Here is a 19,216-nt window from a genome sequence, read left to right as displayed (position 1 = left end):
CGGGACCTTGTCGAAAGCCTTCTGAAAGTCCAAATACACCACATCCACTGGTTCTCCTTTATCTATTCTACCAGTTACATCCTCAAAAAATTCCAGTAGATTAGTCAAGCATGATTTACCTTTTGTAAATCCATGTTGACTTTGTCCGATCCTGTCACTGTTTTCCAAGTGCTCTGCTATTACATCTTTTATAATGGACTCTAGCATTTTCCCCACTACCGATGTCAGGCTTACCGGTCTATAATTCCCCATTTTCTCTCTACCACCTTTTTAAAATAGTGGGGTTACATTAGCTACCCTCCAATCCATGGGAACTATTCCAGAGTCTATAGAATTTTGGAAGATGACCAGCAATACATCTACTATTTCTAGGGCCACTTCCTTAAGTACCCTAGGATGTAGATTATCAGGCCCTGGGGATTTATCTGCCTTCAATCCCGTCAATTTCCCGAACACCATTTCCCTACAAATGCTGATTTCATTCAATTCCTCCCTCTCATTAGACCCTATGTTCCCCAAAATCTCTGGAAGGTTATTTGTGTCCTCCTTTGCTTCTGTCTTCACAAAGGATGTATTTAATTGGTCAGCCATGTCTTTGTTCCCCATGATAAATTCCCCTGATTCTGACTGCAAGGGACCTACACTTGACTTCACCAATCTTTTTCTCTTCACACATCTATAGAAGCTTTTACAGTCAGTTTTTATGTTCCCTGCAAGCTTACTCTCATATTCTATTTCCCCCCTCTTAATTAATCCCTTTGTCCTCCTTTGCTGAATCCTAAACTGCTCCCAATCCTCAGTTTTGCTGCTTTTTCTGGCCAATTTATATGTCCTCTCCTTGGATCTTATGCTATCCCTAATTTCCCTCGTTAGCCACAGTTGAGTCACCTTTATTGTTTTATTTTTATGCCAAACAGTGATCAACAAATTCTGTAGTTCATCCATGCGGTCTTTAAATGTTTGCCATTGCCTATCCACCGTGAACCCTTTAAGTAACGTTCCTCAATCCATCCTAGCCAACTCGCGCCTCATACCATCGTAGTTTCCTTTATTTAAATTCAGGACCCTAGTCTCTGAGTCAACTACTTCACTCTCCATTTTAATGACGAATTCTATCCTATTATAATCGCTTCTCCCCAAGGGGCCTCGCACAACATTGCTAATTAATCCTTTCTCATTACATAATACCTAGTCTAAGATGGCCTGATCTCTAGTTGGTTCCTCGACATATTGGTCCAGGAAACCATCCCGTATACACTCTAGGAATTCCTCCTCCACAGTACTGTTACTAATTTGGTTAGCCCAATCTATATGTAGATTAAAGTCACCCATGATAACTGCTGTGCCCTTATTGCACGCGTCTCTAATTTCCCGTTTAATGCCATCCCCAACCTCAGCATTACTGTTTGGGGGTCTGTATACAACTCCCACTAACGTTTTCTGCCCCTTGGTATTTCTCAGCTCTACCCATACAGATTCCACATCATCAGAGCTAATATCCTTCCTTACTATTGTGTTAATCTCCTCTTTAACCAGCAATGCTACCCCACCTCCTTTTCCTTTTTGCCTGTCCTTCCTGAATATTGAATACCCCTGGATGTTGAATTCCTAGCCTTGGTCACCCTGGAGCCATGTCTCTGTAATTCCAATTACATCATATCCGTTTACATCTATTTGCGCAGCTAATTCATCCACCTTATTACAAATGCTCCTCGCATTAAGACACAAAGCCTTCAGGCTTGTTTTTTTAACACTCTTGGTCCTTTTAGAATTATTATTTACTGTAGCCCTGTTTGATTTACACCCTTGATTTCTCTGCCTTCCACTTTTGCTTTTATCCTTCCAGTCTTTTGTTTCTATCCTTGCTTCCCTTTCCTCTGTCTCCCTGCACAGTTTCCCAGCCCCCTGCCATTTTAGTTTAAACCCTCCCCAACAGCACGAGCAAACACTCCCCCCTAGGACATCGGTCCCGGTCCCGCCCAGGTGCAAACCGTCCAGTTTGTACTGGTCCCACCTCCCCCAGAACCGGTTCCAATGTCCCAGGAATTTGAATCCCTCCCCCTTGCACCATTCCTCTAGCCACGTATTCAGCTGAAATATCCTTCTATTTCTACTCTGACTAGCACGTGGCACTGGTAGCAATCCTGAGATTACTACCTTTGACGTCCTATTTCTTAATTTACCTCCTAACTCCCTATATTCAGCTTTTAGGACCTCATCCCGTTTTTTACCTATATCGTTGGTACCTATGTGCACCACGACAACTGGTTGTTCACCCTCCCCCTCCAGAATGCCCTGCAGCCGCCCCGAGACATCCTTGACCCTTGCACCAGGGAGGCAACATACCAATAGGAGGGGGCCAAGGATAGATCCTTGGGGGACACCAGAGGTAACGATGCGGGAGCGGGAAGAGAAGCCGTTGCAGGTGATTCTCTGGCTACGATTAGATAGATAAGAATGGAACCAGGCGAGTGCAATAACACATGTACAACCCACATGTATCATCCCATGTTCTAGTGCTTCATTTATTACTGCCACCCCACCTCCCTTTTATCTTATCGCTTCGTGGTCTTTCTTTCAACTTCAAACTCGATAGGTCAGGCACCCACTTTGTCCAACTGGCAGAATATTCCTCAAAAACAGACACGTTTTGTCACCATTCTTACCAAGTTCATGTTGACGTTGGTTTGCTTCCTCACTGATCTGCAACTCTTGCACATCTCCTATCGGCTTCTCATCATGTCTCCGATTTTCACTTGGGGATTCTCAGGAGAAACAGAAGATCAACCAATGTTAATTTCTTACAAATAGTTGCCCGAGTCTGACATCCTTCTCTTTTCACAATCATAAAAATAGTTTCTAAAACCCTGAAATCTTTGTGCAGGCACATTCAAGAAAAAAAATCTTTCTAACTGATCTTGCAATCCGATATAACAACAGAAAGTGCTGGAAACACTCAGCAGGTCAGGCAGCATCGAGGAGAGAGAAACAGAGTTAACGTTTCGGGTCGTACCCTTCGTCCAACACGTGGAATATTCCTCAAAAACACCGACACATTTTCACCTTGATCAGGTTGACACCAGTTTGCACCCTCAGTATTGCCTGAGCAGCTTTTGGACAAAAGATGTGGACGATAATGTACAGCAGAAAGTAATCCAATTAAGAGGTTCTGATGACAGCAGTTTCTCACTATCATCTGCCCTATCTCTTTTCCGATATTCGCTAGTCTGTCATACTCTCAGTACAGTAATAGTTCCCTTCTTACTCCTTAGAAAATGGATTCAGCTTCTCCACCATCTCTTGTATCATCCCATGTTTGAGTGCTGCATTTATTACTGCCACCCCACATCCCTTCTGTCTTATTTTATCGTTATTCAATCTTTTGTTAAACTTGAAATGTTAAGCTTCCAGTCGTGCCATAGCATCAGTCACGTCTCTGCCAACGCTATTATTTCAAATCACCGAGCCCAGAGAGCATTTGGACCTCTTACTTATCAATTTTGTTCACGTTATTTTGTGCAATAACAACAACAACTTGTATTTATATAGCGCCTTTAACATAGTAAAACGTCCCAAGGCGCTTCACAGGAGTATTAAGAGAGAAAACATTTGACACCGAGCCACATAAGGAGAAATTAGGGCAGGTGACCAAAAGCTTGGTCAAAGAGGTAGGTTTTAAGGAGCTTCATAAAGGAGGAAACAGAGGTAGCGAGTCGGAGAGGTTCAGGCAGGGAATTCCAGAGCTTAGGGCCTAGGCAACAGAAGGCACGGCCACCAATGGTTGAGCGATTATAATCAGGGATGCTCAAGAGGCCAGAATTAGAGGAGCGCAGATATCGCGGGGGGTTGTGGGGCTCAAGGAGATTACGGAGATAGGGAGGGGCGAGGCCATGGAGGGATTTGAAAACAAGGATGAGAATTTTGAAATCGAGGCACTGCTTAGCCGGGAGCCAATGTAGGTCAGCGAACACAGGTGTGATGGGTGAACAGGACTTGGTGCGAGTTTGGACACGGGAAGCCGAATTTTGGATCACCTCAAGGTTACGTAGGGTAGAATGTGGGATGCCAGCCAGGAGTGCGTTGGAATAGTCAAGTCTAGAGGTGACAAAGGCGTGGATGAGGGTTTCAGCAGCGGATGAGCTGAGGCAAGGGCAGAGACGGGCGATGTTACGGAGGTGGAAATAGGCGTTCTTAGTTATGCTGCGGATATGTGGTCGAAAGCTCGTTTCAGGGTCAGATATGACACCAAGTTTGTGAACAGTGTGGTTTAGCCTCAGACAGGTGTTAGGGAGAGCGATGGAGTCCGTGGCTAGGGAATGGAGTTTGTGGCAGGGACCGAAAACAATGGCTTCGGTCTTCCCAATATTTATTTGGAGACAATTTCTGCTCTGTCGGACAAGCAGTCAGACAATTTAGATACCGTGGAGGGGTTGAGAGAAGTGGTAGTGAGGTAGAAGTGGTAGTGAGGTAGAAGTGGCTGTCGTCAGCGTACATGTGGAAACTGATGCTGTGTTTTCGGATGATGTCGCCAAGGGGCAACATGTAGAGGAGAAATAGAAACATAGAAGATAGGAGCAGGAGTCGGCCGTTCGGCCCCTCAGGCCTGTTCCGCCATTTAATGAGATCATGGCTGATCATCCAAATTCAGTGCCCTGTCCCTGCTTTCTCCCCATATCCCTTGATCCCTTTAGCCTTAAGAAATATATCTAACTCCTTTTTGAATATATTTAATAAGTTGGCCTCAACTGTCTTCTGTGGTAAAGAATTCCACAGGTTCACCACTCTCTGGGTGAAGAAATTCCTCCTCATCTCAGTCCTAAATGGCTTACCCCTTATCCTTAGACTGTGACCCCTGGTTCTGGACTCCACCGCCATCGGGAACATCCTTCCTGCATGTAGTCTGTCTAGTCCTGTTAGAATTTTATAAGTTTCGATGAGGTCCCCTCTCATTCTTCTAAACTCTTGCGAATATAAGCCTAATCGACTCAATCTCTCGTCATACGTCATTCCTGCCATCCCAAGTATCAGTCTGGTGAATCTTCGCTGCACTCCCTCCATGGCAAGAACATGCTTCCTCAGATAAGGCGACCAAAACTGCACACAATACTCAAGGTGTGGTCTCACCAAGGCCCTGTACAACTGCAGCAGGACATCCTTGCTCCTGTACTCGAATCCTCTCGCTATGAAGGCCAACATACCATTTGCCTTCTTAACCGCCTGCTGCACCTGCATGCTTACCTTCAGCGACTGGTGCACAAGGACACCCAGGTCTCGTTGCACTTCCCCTTTTCCCAATCTATTGCCGTTCTTCTTGTTTTTGTCACCAAAGTGGATAACCTCGCATTTATCCACATTATACTGCATCTGCCATGCATCTGCCCTATCACCCTACCTGTCCAAATCATACTGGAGTTTCTCTGCATCCTCCTCACAGCACACACGCCCACCCAGCTTTGTGTCGTCTGCAAACTTGGGAGATATTACATCTAGTTCCCTCGTCTAGATCATTAATATATATTGTGAATAGCTGGGGTCCTAGCACCGATCCCCGAGGTACCCCACTAGTCACTGCCTGCCACTCGGAAAAAGACCCATTTATTCCAACTCTTTGCTTCCTGTCTGCCAACCAGTTCTCTATCCAAGTCAGTACCTTACCCCCACAATCCCATGTGCTTTAACTTTGCACGCCAATCTTTTATGCGGGACCTTGTCGAAAGCCTTCTGAAAGTCCAAATACACCACATCCACTGGTTCTCCTTTATCTATTCTACCAGTTACATCCTCAAAAAATTCCAGTAGATTAGTCAAGCATGATTTACCTTTTGTAAATCCATGTTGACTTTGTCCGATCCTGTCACTGTTTTCCAAGTGCTCTGCTATTACATCTTTTATAATGGACTCTAGCATTTTCCCCACTACCGATGTCAGGCTTACCGGTCTATAATTCCCCATTTTCTCTCTACCACCTTTTTAAAATAGTGGGGTTACATTAGCTACCCTCCAATCCATGGGAACTATTCCAGAGTCTATAGAATTTTGGAAGATGACCAGCAATACATCTACTATTTCTAGGGCCACTTCCTTAAGTACCCTAGGATGTAGATTATCAGGCCCTGGGGATTTATCTGCCTTCAATCCCGTCAATTTCCCGAACACCATTTCCCTACAAATGCTGATTTCATTCAATTCCTCCCTCTCATTAGACCCTATGTTCCCCAAAATCTCTGGAAGGTTATTTGTGTCCTCCTTTGCTTCTGTCTTCACAAAGGATGTATTTAATTGGTCAGCCATGTCTTTGTTCCCCATGATAAATTCCCCTGATTCTGACTGCAAGGGACCTACACTTGACTTCACCAATCTTTTTCTCTTCACACATCTATAGAAGCTTTTACAGTCAGTTTTTATGTTCCCTGCAAGCTTACTCTCATATTCTATTTCCCCCCTCTTAATTAATCCCTTTGTCCTCCTTTGCTGAATCCTAAACTGCTCCCAATCCTCAGTTTTGCTGCTTTTTCTGGCCAATTTATATGTCCTCTCCTTGGATCTTATGCTATCCCTAATTTCCCTCGTTAGCCACAGTTGAGTCACCTTTATTGTTTTATTTTTATGCCAAACAGTGATCAACAAATTCTGTAGTTCATCCATGCGGTCTTTAAATGTTTGCCATTGCCTATCCACCGTGAACCCTTTAAGTAACGTTCCTCAATCCATCCTAGCCAACTCGCGCCTCATACCATCGTAGTTTCCTTTATTTAAATTCAGGACCCTAGTCTCTGAGTCAACTACTTCACTCTCCATTTTAATGACGAATTCTATCCTATTATAATCGCTTCTCCCCAAGGGGCCTCGCACAACATTGCTAATTAATCCTTTCTCATTACATAATACCTAGTCTAAGATGGCCTGATCTCTAGTTGGTTCCTCGACATATTGGTCCAGGAAACCATCCCGTATACACTCTAGGAATTCCTCCTCCACAGTACTGTTACTAATTTGGTTAGCCCAATCTATATGTAGATTAAAGTCACCCATGATAACTGCTGTGCCCTTATTGCACGCGTCTCTAATTTCCCGTTTAATGCCATCCCCAACCTCAGCATTACTGTTTGGGGGTCTGTATACAACTCCCACTAACGTTTTCTGCCCCTTGGTATTTCTCAGCTCTACCCATACAGATTCCACATCATCAGAGCTAATATCCTTCCTTACTATTGTGTTAATCTCCTCTTTAACCAGCAATGCTACCCCACCTCCTTTTCCTTTTTGCCTGTCCTTCCTGAATATTGAATACCCCTGGATGTTGAATTCCTAGCCTTGGTCACCCTGGAGCCATGTCTCTGTAATTCCAATTACATCATATCCGTTTACATCTATTTGCGCAGCTAATTCATCCACCTTATTACAAATGCTCCTCGCATTAAGACACAAAGCCTTCAGGCTTGTTTTTTTAACACTCTTGGTCCTTTTAGAATTATTATTTACTGTAGCCCTGTTTGATTTACACCCTTGATTTCTCTGCCTTCCACTTTTGCTTTTATCCTTCCAGTCTTTTGTTTCTATCCTTGCTTCCCTTTCCTCTGTCTCCCTGCACAGTTTCCCAGCCCCCTGCCATTTTAGTTTAAACCCTCCCCAACAGCACGAGCAAACACTCCCCCCTAGGACATCGGTCCCGGTCCCGCCCAGGTGCAAACCGTCCAGTTTGTACTGGTCCCACCTCCCCCAGAACCGGTTCCAATGTCCCAGGAATTTGAATCCCTCCCCCTTGCACCATTCCTCTAGCCACGTATTCAGCTGAAATATCCTTCTATTTCTACTCTGACTAGCACGTGGCACTGGTAGCAATCCTGAGATTACTACCTTTGACGTCCTATTTCTTAATTTACCTCCTAACTCCCTATATTCAGCTTTTAGGACCTCATCCCGTTTTTTACCTATATCGTTGGTACCTATGTGCACCACGACAACTGGTTGTTCACCCTCCCCCTCCAGAATGCCCTGCAGCCGCCCCGAGACATCCTTGACCCTTGCACCAGGGAGGCAACATACCAATAGGAGGGGGCCAAGGATAGATCCTTGGGGGACACCAGAGGTAACGATGCGGGAGCGGGAAGAGAAGCCGTTGCAGGTGATTCTCTGGCTACGATTAGATAGATAAGAATGGAACCAGGCGAGTGCAATAACACATGTACAACCCACATGTATCATCCCATGTTCTAGTGCTTCATTTATTACTGCCACCCCACCTCCCTTTTATCTTATCGCTTCGTGGTCTTTCTTTCAACTTCAAACTCGATAGGTCAGGCACCCACTTTGTCCAACTGGCAGAATATTCCTCAAAAACAGACACGTTTTGTCACCATTCTTACCAAGTTCATGTTGACGTTGGTTTGCTTCCTCACTGATCTGCAACTCTTGCACATCTCCTATCGGCTTCTCATCATGTCTCCGATTTTCACTTGGGGATTCTCAGGAGAAACAGAAGATCAACCAATGTTAATTTCTTACAAATAGTTGCCCGAGTCTGACATCCTTCTCTTTTCACAATCATAAAAATAGTTTCTAAAACCCTGAAATCTTTGTGCAGGCACATTCAAGAAAAAAAATCTTTCTAACTGATCTTGCAATCCGATATAACAACAGAAAGTGCTGGAAACACTCAGCAGGTCAGGCAGCATCGAGGAGAGAGAAACAGAGTTAACGTTTCGGGTCGTACCCTTCGTCCAACACGTGGAATATTCCTCAAAAACACCGACACATTTTCACCTTGATCAGGTTGACACCAGTTTGCACCCTCAGTATTGCCTGAGCAGCTTTTGGACAAAAGATGTGGACGATAATGTACAGCAGAAAGTAATCCAATTAAGAGGTTCTGATGACAGCAGTTTCTCACTATCATCTGCCCTATCTCTTTTCCGATATTCGCTAGTCTGTCATACTCTCAGTACAGTAATAGTTCCCTTCTTACTCCTTAGAAAATGGATTCAGCTTCTCCACCATCTCTTGTATCATCCCATGTTTGAGTGCTGCATTTATTACTGCCACCCCACATCCCTTCTGTCTTATTTTATCGTTATTCAATCTTTTGTTAAACTTGAAATGTTAAGCTTCCAGTCGTGCCATAGCATCAGTCACGTCTCTGCCAACGCTATTATTTCAAATCACCGAGCCCAGAGAGCATTTGGACCTCTTACTTATCAATTTTGTTCACGTTATTTTGTGCAATAACAACAACAACTTGTATTTATATAGCGCCTTTAACATAGTAAAACGTCCCAAGGCGCTTCACAGGAGTATTAAGAGAGAAAACATTTGACACCGAGCCACATAAGGAGAAATTAGGGCAGGTGACCAAAAGCTTGGTCAAAGAGGTAGGTTTTAAGGAGCTTCATAAAGGAGGAAACAGAGGTAGCGAGTCGGAGAGGTTCAGGCAGGGAATTCCAGAGCTTAGGGCCTAGGCAACAGAAGGCACGGCCACCAATGGTTGAGCGATTATAATCAGGGATGCTCAAGAGGCCAGAATTAGAGGAGCGCAGATATCGCGGGGGGTTGTGGGGCTCAAGGAGATTACGGAGATAGGGAGGGGCGAGGCCATGGAGGGATTTGAAAACAAGGATGAGAATTTTGAAATCGAGGCACTGCTTAGCCGGGAGCCAATGTAGGTCAGCGAACACAGGTGTGATGGGTGAACAGGACTTGGTGCGAGTTTGGACACGGGCAGCCGAATTTTGGATCACCTCAAGGTTACGTAGGGTAGAATGTGGGATGCCAGCCAGGAGTGCGTTGGAATAGTCAAGTCTAGAGGTGACAAAGGCGTGGATGAGGGTTTCAGCAGCGGATGAGCTGAGGCAAGGGCAGAGACGGGCGATGTTACGGAGGTGGAAATAGGCGTTCTTAGTTATGCTGCGGATATGTGGTCGAAAGCTCGTTTCAGGGTCAGATATGACACCAAGTTTGTGAACAGTGTGGTTTAGCCTCAGACAGGTGTTAGGGAGAGCGATGGAGTCCGTGGCTAGGGAATGGAGTTTGTGGCAGGGACCGAAAACAATGGCTTCGGTCTTCCCAATATTTATTTGGAGACAATTTCTGCTCTGTCGGACAAGCAGTCAGACAATTTAGATACCGTGGAGGGGTTGAGAGAAGTGGTAGTGAGGTAGAAGTGGTAGTGAGGTAGAAGTGGCTGTCGTCAGCGTACATGTGGAAACTGATGCTGTGTTTTCGGATGATGTCGCCAAGGGGCAACATGTAGAGGAGAAATAGAAACATAGAAGATAGGAGCAGGAGTCGGCCGTTCGGCCCCTCAGGCCTGTTCCGCCATTTAATGAGATCATGGCTGATCATCCAAATTCAGTGCCCTGTCCCTGCTTTCTCCCCATATCCCTTGATCCCTTTAGCCTTAAGAAATATATCTAACTCCTTTTTGAATATATTTAATAAGTTGGCCTCAACTGTCTTCTGTGGTAAAGAATTCCACAGGTTCACCACTCTCTGGGTGAAGAAATTCCTCCTCATCTCAGTCCTAAATGGCTTACCCCTTATCCTTAGACTGTGACCCCTGGTTCTGGACTCCACCGCCATCGGGAACATCCTTCCTGCATGTAGTCTGTCTAGTCCTGTTAGAATTTTATAAGTTTCAATGAGGTCCCCTCTCATTCTTCTAAACTCTTGCGAATATAAGCCTAATCGACTCAATCTCTCGTCATACGTCATTCCTGCCATCCCAAGTATCAGTCTGGTGAATCTTCGCTGCACTCCCTCCATGGCAAGAACATGCTTCCTCAGATAAGGCGACCAAAACTGCACACAATACTCAAGGTGTGGTCTCACCAAGGCCCTGTACAACTGCAGCAGGACATCCTTGCTCCTGTACTCGAATCCTCTCGCTATGAAGGCCAACATACCATTTGCCTTCTTAACCGCCTGCTGCACCTGCATGCTTACCTTCAGCGACTGGTGCACAAGGACACCCAGGTCTCGTTGCACTTCCCCTTTTCCCAATCTATTGCCGTTCTTCTTGTTTTTGTCACCAAAGTGGATAACCTCGCATTTATCCACATTATACTGCATCTGCCATGCATCTGCCCTATCACCCTACCTGTCCAAATCATACTGGAGTTTCTCTGCATCCTCCTCACAGCACACACGCCCACCCAGCTTTGTGTCGTCTGCAAACTTGGGAGATATTACATCTAGTTCCCTCGTCTAGATCATTAATATATATTGTGAATAGCTGGGGTCCTAGCACCGATCCCCGAGGTACCCCACTAGTCACTGCCTGCCACTCGGAAAAAGACCCATTTATTCCAACTCTTTGCTTCCTGTCTGCCAACCAGTTCTCTATCCAAGTCAGTACCTTACCCCCACAATCCCATGTGCTTTAACTTTGCACGCCAATCTTTTATGCGGGACCTTGTCGAAAGCCTTCTGAAAGTCCAAATACACCACATCCACTGGTTCTCCTTTATCTATTCTACCAGTTACATCCTCAAAAAATTCCAGTAGATTAGTCAAGCATGATTTACCTTTTGTAAATCCATGTTGACTTTGTCCGATCCTGTCACTGTTTTCCAAGTGCTCTGCTATTACATCTTTTATAATGGACTCTAGCATTTTCCCCACTACCGATGTCAGGCTTACCGGTCTATAATTCCCCATTTTCTCTCTACCACCTTTTTAAAATAGTGGGGTTACATTAGCTACCCTCCAATCCATGGGAACTATTCCAGAGTCTATAGAATTTTGGAAGATGACCAGCAATACATCTACTATTTCTAGGGCCACTTCCTTAAGTACCCTAGGATGTAGATTATCAGGCCCTGGGGATTTATCTGCCTTCAATCCCGTCAATTTCCCGAACACCATTTCCCTACAAATGCTGATTTCATTCAATTCCTCCCTCTCATTAGACCCTATGTTCCCCAAAATCTCTGGAATGTTATTTGTGTCCTCCTTTGCTTCTGTCTTCACAAAGGATGTATTTAATTGGTCAGCCATGTCTTTGTTCCCCATGATAAATTCCCCTGATTCTGACTGCAAGGGACCTACACTTGACTTCACCAATCTTTTTCTCTTCACACATCTATAGAAGCTTTTACAGTCAGTTTTTATGTTCCCTGCAAGCTTACTCTCATATTCTATTTCCCCCCTCTTAATTAATCCCTTTGTCCTCCTTTGCTGAATCCTAAACTGCTCCCAATCCTCAGTTTTGCTGCTTTTTCTGGCCAATTTATATGTCCTCTCCTTGGATCTTATGCTATCCCTAATTTCCCTCGTTAGCCACAGTTGAGTCACCTTTATTGTTTTATTTTTATGCCAAACAGTGATCAACAAATTCTGTAGTTCATCCATGCGGTCTTTAAATGTTTGCCATTGCCTATCCACCGTGAACCCTTTAAGTAACGTTCCTCAATCCATCCTAGCCAACTCGCGCCTCATACCATCGTAGTTTCCTTTATTTAAATTCAGGACCCTAGTCTCTGAGTCAACTACTTCACTCTCCATTTTAATGACGAATTCTATCCTATTATAATCGCTTCTCCCCAAGGGGCCTCGCACAACATTGCTAATTAATCCTTTCTCATTACATAATACCTAGTCTAAGATGGCCTGATCTCTAGTTGGTTCCTCGACATATTGGTCCAGGAAACCATCCCGTATACACTCTAGGAATTCCTCCTCCACAGTACTGTTACTAATTTGGTTAGCCCAATCTATATGTAGATTAAAGTCACCCATGATAACTGCTGTGCCCTTATTGCACGCGTCTCTAATTTCCCGTTTAATGCCATCCCCAACCTCAGCATTACTGTTTGGGGGTCTGTATACAACTCCCACTAACGTTTTCTGCCCCTTGGTATTTCTCAGCTCTACCCATACAGATTCCACATCATCAGAGCTAATATCCTTCCTTACTATTGTGTTAATCTCCTCTTTAACCAGCAATGCTACCCCACCTCCTTTTCCTTTTTGCCTGTCCTTCCTGAATATTGAATACCCCTGGATGTTGAATTCCTAGCCTTGGTCACCCTGGAGCCATGTCTCTGTAATTCCAATTACATCATATCCGTTTACATCTATTTGCGCAGCTAATTCATCCACCTTATTACAAATGCTCCTCGCATTAAGACACAAAGCCTTCAGGCTTGTTTTTTTAACACTCTTGGTCCTTTTAGAATTATTATTTACTGTAGCCCTGTTTGATTTACACCCTTGATTTCTCTGCCTTCCACTTTTGCTTTTATCCTTCCAGTCTTTTGTTTCTATCCTTGCTTCCCTTTCCTCTGTCTCCCTGCACAGTTTCCCAGCCCCCTGCCATTTTAGTTTAAACCCTCCCCAACAGCACGAGCAAACACTCCCCCCTAGGACATCGGTCCCGGTCCCGCCCAGGTGCAAACCGTCCAGTTTGTACTGGTCCCACCTCCCCCAGAACCGGTTCCAATGTCCCAGGAATTTGAATCCCTCCCCCTTGCACCATTCCTCTAGCCACGTATTCAGCTGAAATATCCTTCTATTTCTACTCTGACTAGCACGTGGCACTGGTAGCAATCCTGAGATTACTACCTTTGACGTCCTATTTCTTAATTTACCTCCTAACTCCCTATATTCAGCTTTTAGGACCTCATCCCGTTTTTTACCTATATCGTTGGTACCTATGTGCACCACGACAACTGGTTGTTCACCCTCCCCCTCCAGAATGCCCTGCAGCCGCCCCGAGACATCCTTGACCCTTGCACCAGGGAGGCAACATACCAATAGGAGGGGGCCAAGGATAGATCCTTGGGGGACACCAGAGGTAACGATGCGGGAGCGGGAAGAGAAGCCGTTGCAGGTGATTCTCTGGCTACGATTAGATAGATAAGAATGGAACCAGGCGAGTGCAATAACACATGTACAACCCACATGTATCATCCCATGTTCTAGTGCTTCATTTATTACTGCCACCCCACCTCCCTTTTATCTTATCGCTTCGTGGTCTTTCTTTCAACTTCAAACTCGATAGGTCAGGCACCCACTTTGTCCAACTGGCAGAATATTCCTCAAAAACAGACACGTTTTGTCACCATTCTTACCAAGTTCATGTTGACGTTGGTTTGCTTCCTCACTGATCTGCAACTCTTGCACATCTCCTATCGGCTTCTCATCATGTCTCCGATTTTCACTTGGGGATTCTCAGGAGAAACAGAAGATCAACCAATGTTAATTTCTTACAAATAGTTGCCCGAGTCTGACATCCTTCTCTTTTCACAATCATAAAAATAGTTTCTAAAACCCTGAAATCTTTGTGCAGGCACATTCAAGAAAAAAAATCTTTCTAACTGATCTTGCAATCCGATATAACAACAGAAAGTGCTGGAAACACTCAGCAGGTCAGGCAGCATCGAGGAGAGAGAAACAGAGTTAACGTTTCGGGTCGTACCCTTCGTCCAACACGTGGAATATTCCTCAAAAACACCGACACATTTTCACCTTGATCAGGTTGACACCAGTTTGCACCCTCAGTATTGCCTGAGCAGCTTTTGGACAAAAGATGTGGACGATAATGTACAGCAGAAAGTAATCCAATTAAGAGGTTCTGATGACAGCAGTTTCTCACTATCATCTGCCCTATCTCTTTTCCGATATTCGCTAGTCTGTCATACTCTCAGTACAGTAATAGTTCCCTTCTTACTCCTTAGAAAATGGATTCAGCTTCTCCACCATCTCTTGTATCATCCCATGTTTGAGTGCTGCATTTATTACTGCCACCCCACATCCCTTCTGTCTTATTTTATCGTTATTCAATCTTTTGTTAAACTTGAAATGTTAAGCTTCCAGTCGTGCCATAGCATCAGTCACGTCTCTGCCAACGCTATTATTTCAAATCACCGAGCCCAGAGAGCATTTGGACCTCTTACTTATCAATTTTGTTCACGTTATTTTGTGCAATAACAACAACAACTTGTATTTATATAGCGCCTTTAACATAGTAAAACGTCCCAAGGCGCTTCACAGGAGTATTAAGAGAGAAAACATTTGACACCGAGCCACATAAGGAGAAATTAGGGCAGGTGACCAAAAGCTTGGTCAAAGAGGTAGGTTTTAAGGAGCTTCATAAAGGAGGAAACAGAGGTAGCGAGTCGGAGAGGTTCAGGCAGGGAATTCCAGAGCTTAGGGCCTAGGCAACAGAAGGCACGGCCACCAATGGTTGAGCGATTATAATCAGGGATGCTCAAGAGGCCAGAATTAGAGGAGCGCAGATATCGCGGGGGGTTGTGGGGCTCAAGGAGATTACGGAGATAGGGAGGGGCGAGGCCATGGAGGGATTTGAAAACAAGGATGAGAATTTTGAAATCGAGGCACTGCTTAGCCGGGAGCCAATGTAGGTCAGCGAACACAGGTGTGATGGGTGAACAGGACTTGGTGCGAGTTTGGACACGGGCAGCCGAATTTTGGATCACCTCAAGGTTACGTAGGGTAGAATGTGGGATGCCAGCCAGGAGTGCGTTGGAATAGTCAAGTCTAGAGGTGACAAAGGCGTGGATGAGGGTTTCAGCAGCGGATGAGCTGAGGCAAGGGCAGAGACGGGCGATGTTACGGAGGTGGAAATAGGCGTTCTTAGTTATGCTGCGGATATGTGGTCGAAAGCTCGTTTCAGGGTCAGATATGACACCAAGTTTGTGAACAGTGTGGTTTAGCCTCAGACAGGTGTTAGGGAGAGCGATGGAGTCCGTGGCTAGGGAATGGAGTTTGTGGCAGGGACCGAAAACAATGGCTTCGGTCTTCCCAATATTTATTTGGAGACAATTTCTGCTCTGTCGGACAAGCAGTCAGACAATTTAGATACCGTGGAGGGGTTGAGAGAAGTGGTAGTGAGGTAGAAGTGGTAGTGAGGTAGAAGTGGCTGTCGTCAGCGTACATGTGGAAACTGATGCTGTGTTTTCGGATGATGTCGCCAAGGGGCAACATGTAGAGGAGAAATAGAAACATAGAAGATAGGAGCAGGAGTCGGCCGTTCGGCCCCTCAGGCCTGTTCCGCCATTTAATGAGATCATGGCTGATCATCCAAATTCAGTGCCCTGTCCCTGCTTTCTCCCCATATCCCTTGATCCCTTTAGCCTTAAGAAATATATCTAACTCCTTTTTGAATATATTTAATAAGTTGGCCTCAACTGTCTTCTGTGGTAAAGAATTCCACAGGTTCACCACTCTCTGGGTGAAGAAATTCCTCCTCATCTCAGTCCTAAATGGCTTACCCCTTATCCTTAGACTGTGACCCCTGGTTCTGGACTCCACCGCCATCGGGAACATCCTTCCTGCATGTAGTCTGTCTAGTCCTGTTAGAATTTTATAAGTTTCAATGAGGTCCCCTCTCATTCTTCTAAACTCTTGCGAATATAAGCCTAATCGACTCAATCTCTCGTCATACGTCATTCCTGCCATCCCAAGTATCAGTCTGGTGAATCTTCGCTGCACTCCCTCCATGGCAAGAACATGCTTCCTCAGATAAGGCGACCAAAACTGCACACAATACTCAAGGTGTGGTCTCACCAAGGCCCTGTACAACTGCAGCAGGACATCCTTGCTCCTGTACTCGAATCCTCTCGCTATGAAGGCCAACATACCATTTGCCTTCTTAACCGCCTGCTGCACCTGCATGCTTACCTTCAGCGACTGGTGCACAAGGACACCCAGGTCTCGTTGCACTTCCCCTTTTCCCAATCTATTGCCGTTCTTCTTGTTTTTGTCACCAAAGTGGATAACCTCGCATTTATCCACATTATACTGCATCTGCCATGCATCTGCCCTATCACCCTACCTGTCCAAATCATACTGGAGTTTCTCTGCATCCTCCTCACAGCACACACGCCCACCCAGCTTTGTGTCGTCTGCAAACTTGGGAGATATTACATCTAGTTCCCTCGTCTAGATCATTAATATATATTGTGAATAGCTGGGGTCCTAGCACCGATCCCCGAGGTACCCCACTAGTCACTGCCTGCCACTCGGAAAAAGACCCATTTATTCCAACTCTTTGCTTCCTGTCTGCCAACCAGTTCTCTATCCAAGTCAGTACCTTACCCCCACAATCCCATGTGCTTTAACTTTGCACGCCAATCTTTTATGCGGGACCTTGTCGAAAGCCTTCTGAAAGTCCAAATACACCACATCCACTGGTTCTCCTTTATCTATTCTACCAGTTACATCCTCAAAAAATTCCAGTAGATTAGTCAAGCATGATTTACCTTTTGTAAATCCATGTTGACTTTGTCCGATCCTGTCACTGTTTTCCAAGTGCTCTGCTATTACATCTTTTATAATGGACTCTAGCATTTTCCCCACTACCGATGTCAGGCTTACCGGTCTATAATTCCCCATTTTCTCTCTACCACCTTTTTAAAATAGTGGGGTTACATTAGCTACCCTCCAATCCATGGGAACTATTCCAGAGTCTATAGAATTTTGGAAGATGACCAGCAATACATCTACTATTTCTAGGGCCACTTCCTTAAGTACCCTAGGATGTAGATTATCAGGCCCTGGGGATTTATCTGCCTTCAATCCCGTCAATTTCCCGAACACCATTTCCCTACAAATGCTGATTTCATTCAATTCCTCCCTCTCATTAGACCCTATGTTCCCCAAAATCTCTGGAAGGTTATTTGTGTCCTCCTTTGCTTCTGTCTTCACAAAGGATGTATTTAATTGGTCAGCCATGTCTTTGTTCCCCATGATAAATTCCCCTGATTCTGACTGCAAGGGACCTACACTTGACTTCACCAATCTTTTTCTCTTCACACATCTATAGAAGCTTTTACAGTCAGTTTTTATGTTCCCTGCAAGCTTACTCTCATATTCTATTTCCCCCCTCTTAATTAATCCCTTTGTCCTCCTTTGCTGAATCCTAAACTGCTCCCAATCCTCAGTTTTGCTGCTTTTTCTGGCCAATTTATATGTCCTCTCCTTGGATCTTATGCTATCCCTAATTTCCCTCGTTAGCCACAGTTGAGTCACCTTTATTGTTTTATTTTTATGCCAAACAGTGATCAACAAATTCTGTAGTTCATCCATGCGGTCTTTAAATGTTTGCCATTGCCTATCCACCGTGAACCCTTTAAGTAACGTTCCTCAATCCATCCTAGCCAACTCGCGCCTCATACCATCGTAGTTTCCTTTATTTAAATTCAGGACCCTAGTCTCTGAGTCAACTACTTCACTCTCCATTTTAATGACGAATTCTATCCTATTATAATCGCTTCTCCCCAAGGGGCCTCGCACAACATTGCTAATTAATCCTTTCTCATTACATAATACCTAGTCTAAGATGGCCTGATCTCTAGTTGGTTCCTCGACATATTGGTCCAGGAAACCATCCCGTATACACTCTAGGAATTCCTCCTCCACAGTACTGTTACTAATTTGGTTAGCCCAATCTATATGTAGATTAAAGTCACCCATGATAACTGCTGTGCCCTTATTGCACGCGTCTCTAATTTCCCGTTTAATGCCATCCCCAACCTCAGCATTACTGTTTGGGGGTCTGTATACAACTCCCACTAACGTTTTCTGCCCCTTGGTATTTCTCAGCTCTACCCATACAGATTCCACATCATCAGAGCTAATATCCTTCCTTACTATTGTGTTAATCTCCTCTTTAACCAGCAATGCTACCCCACCTCCTTTTCCTTTTTGCCTGTCCTTCCTGAATATTGAATACCCCTGGATGTTGAATTCCTAGCCTTGGTCACCCTGGAGCCATGTCTCTGTAATTCCAATTACATCATATCCGTTTACATCTATTTGCGCAGCTAATTCATCCACCTTATTACAAATGCTCCTCGCATTAAGACACAAAGCCTTCAGGCTTGTTTTTTTAACACTCTTGGTCCTTTTAGAATTATTATTTACTGTAGCCCTGTTTGATTTACACCCTTGATTTCTCTGCCTTCCACTTTTGCTTTTATCCTTCCAGTCTTTTGTTTCTATCCTTGCTTCCCTTTCCTCTGTCTCCCTGCACAGTTTCCCAGCCCCCTGCCATTTTAGTTTAAACCCTCCCCAACAGCACGAGCAAACACTCCCCCCTAGGACATCGGTCCCGGTCCCGCCCAGGTGCAAACCGTCCAGTTTGTACTGGTCCCACCTCCCCCAGAACCGGTTCCAATGTCCCAGGAATTTGAATCCCTCCCCCTTGCACCATTCCTCTAGCCACGTATTCAGCTGAAATATCCTTCTATTTCTACTC

General features: G+C 44.8%; 1 protein-coding gene across 2 annotated transcripts in view; it reads right to left on the bottom strand.

Annotated features, from left to right (window-relative positions):
• Positions 1 to 19,216, bottom strand: part of LOC147121756 (uncharacterized) — a 50,572-nt gene that overhangs the window by 17,227 nt on the left and 14,129 nt on the right. For both annotated transcript variants that reach the window (XM_085982248.1, XM_085982249.1), the window contains exons 5-7: positions 14,067 to 14,165; positions 8,367 to 8,465; positions 2,667 to 2,765 (exon numbers count right to left, since the gene is read on the bottom strand). In XM_085982248.1, the coding sequence (XP_085838374.1) occupies positions 2,667 to 2,765; positions 8,367 to 8,465; positions 14,067 to 14,165 (297 nt within the window). The remainder of the gene's footprint in view (positions 1 to 2,666; positions 2,766 to 8,366; positions 8,466 to 14,066; positions 14,166 to 19,216) is intronic.

Source organism: Somniosus microcephalus, chromosome 3 (genome assembly GCF_052327205.1).
Source record: "Somniosus microcephalus isolate GS21.2 chromosome 3, FLI_Smic_1.0, whole genome shotgun sequence".
Classification (NCBI taxonomy): domain Eukaryota; kingdom Metazoa; phylum Chordata; class Chondrichthyes; order Squaliformes; family Somniosidae; genus Somniosus; species Somniosus microcephalus.
The sequence above is the reverse complement of the archived record's forward strand: the minus strand, read 5'-3'. Positions and strand labels throughout refer to the sequence as shown.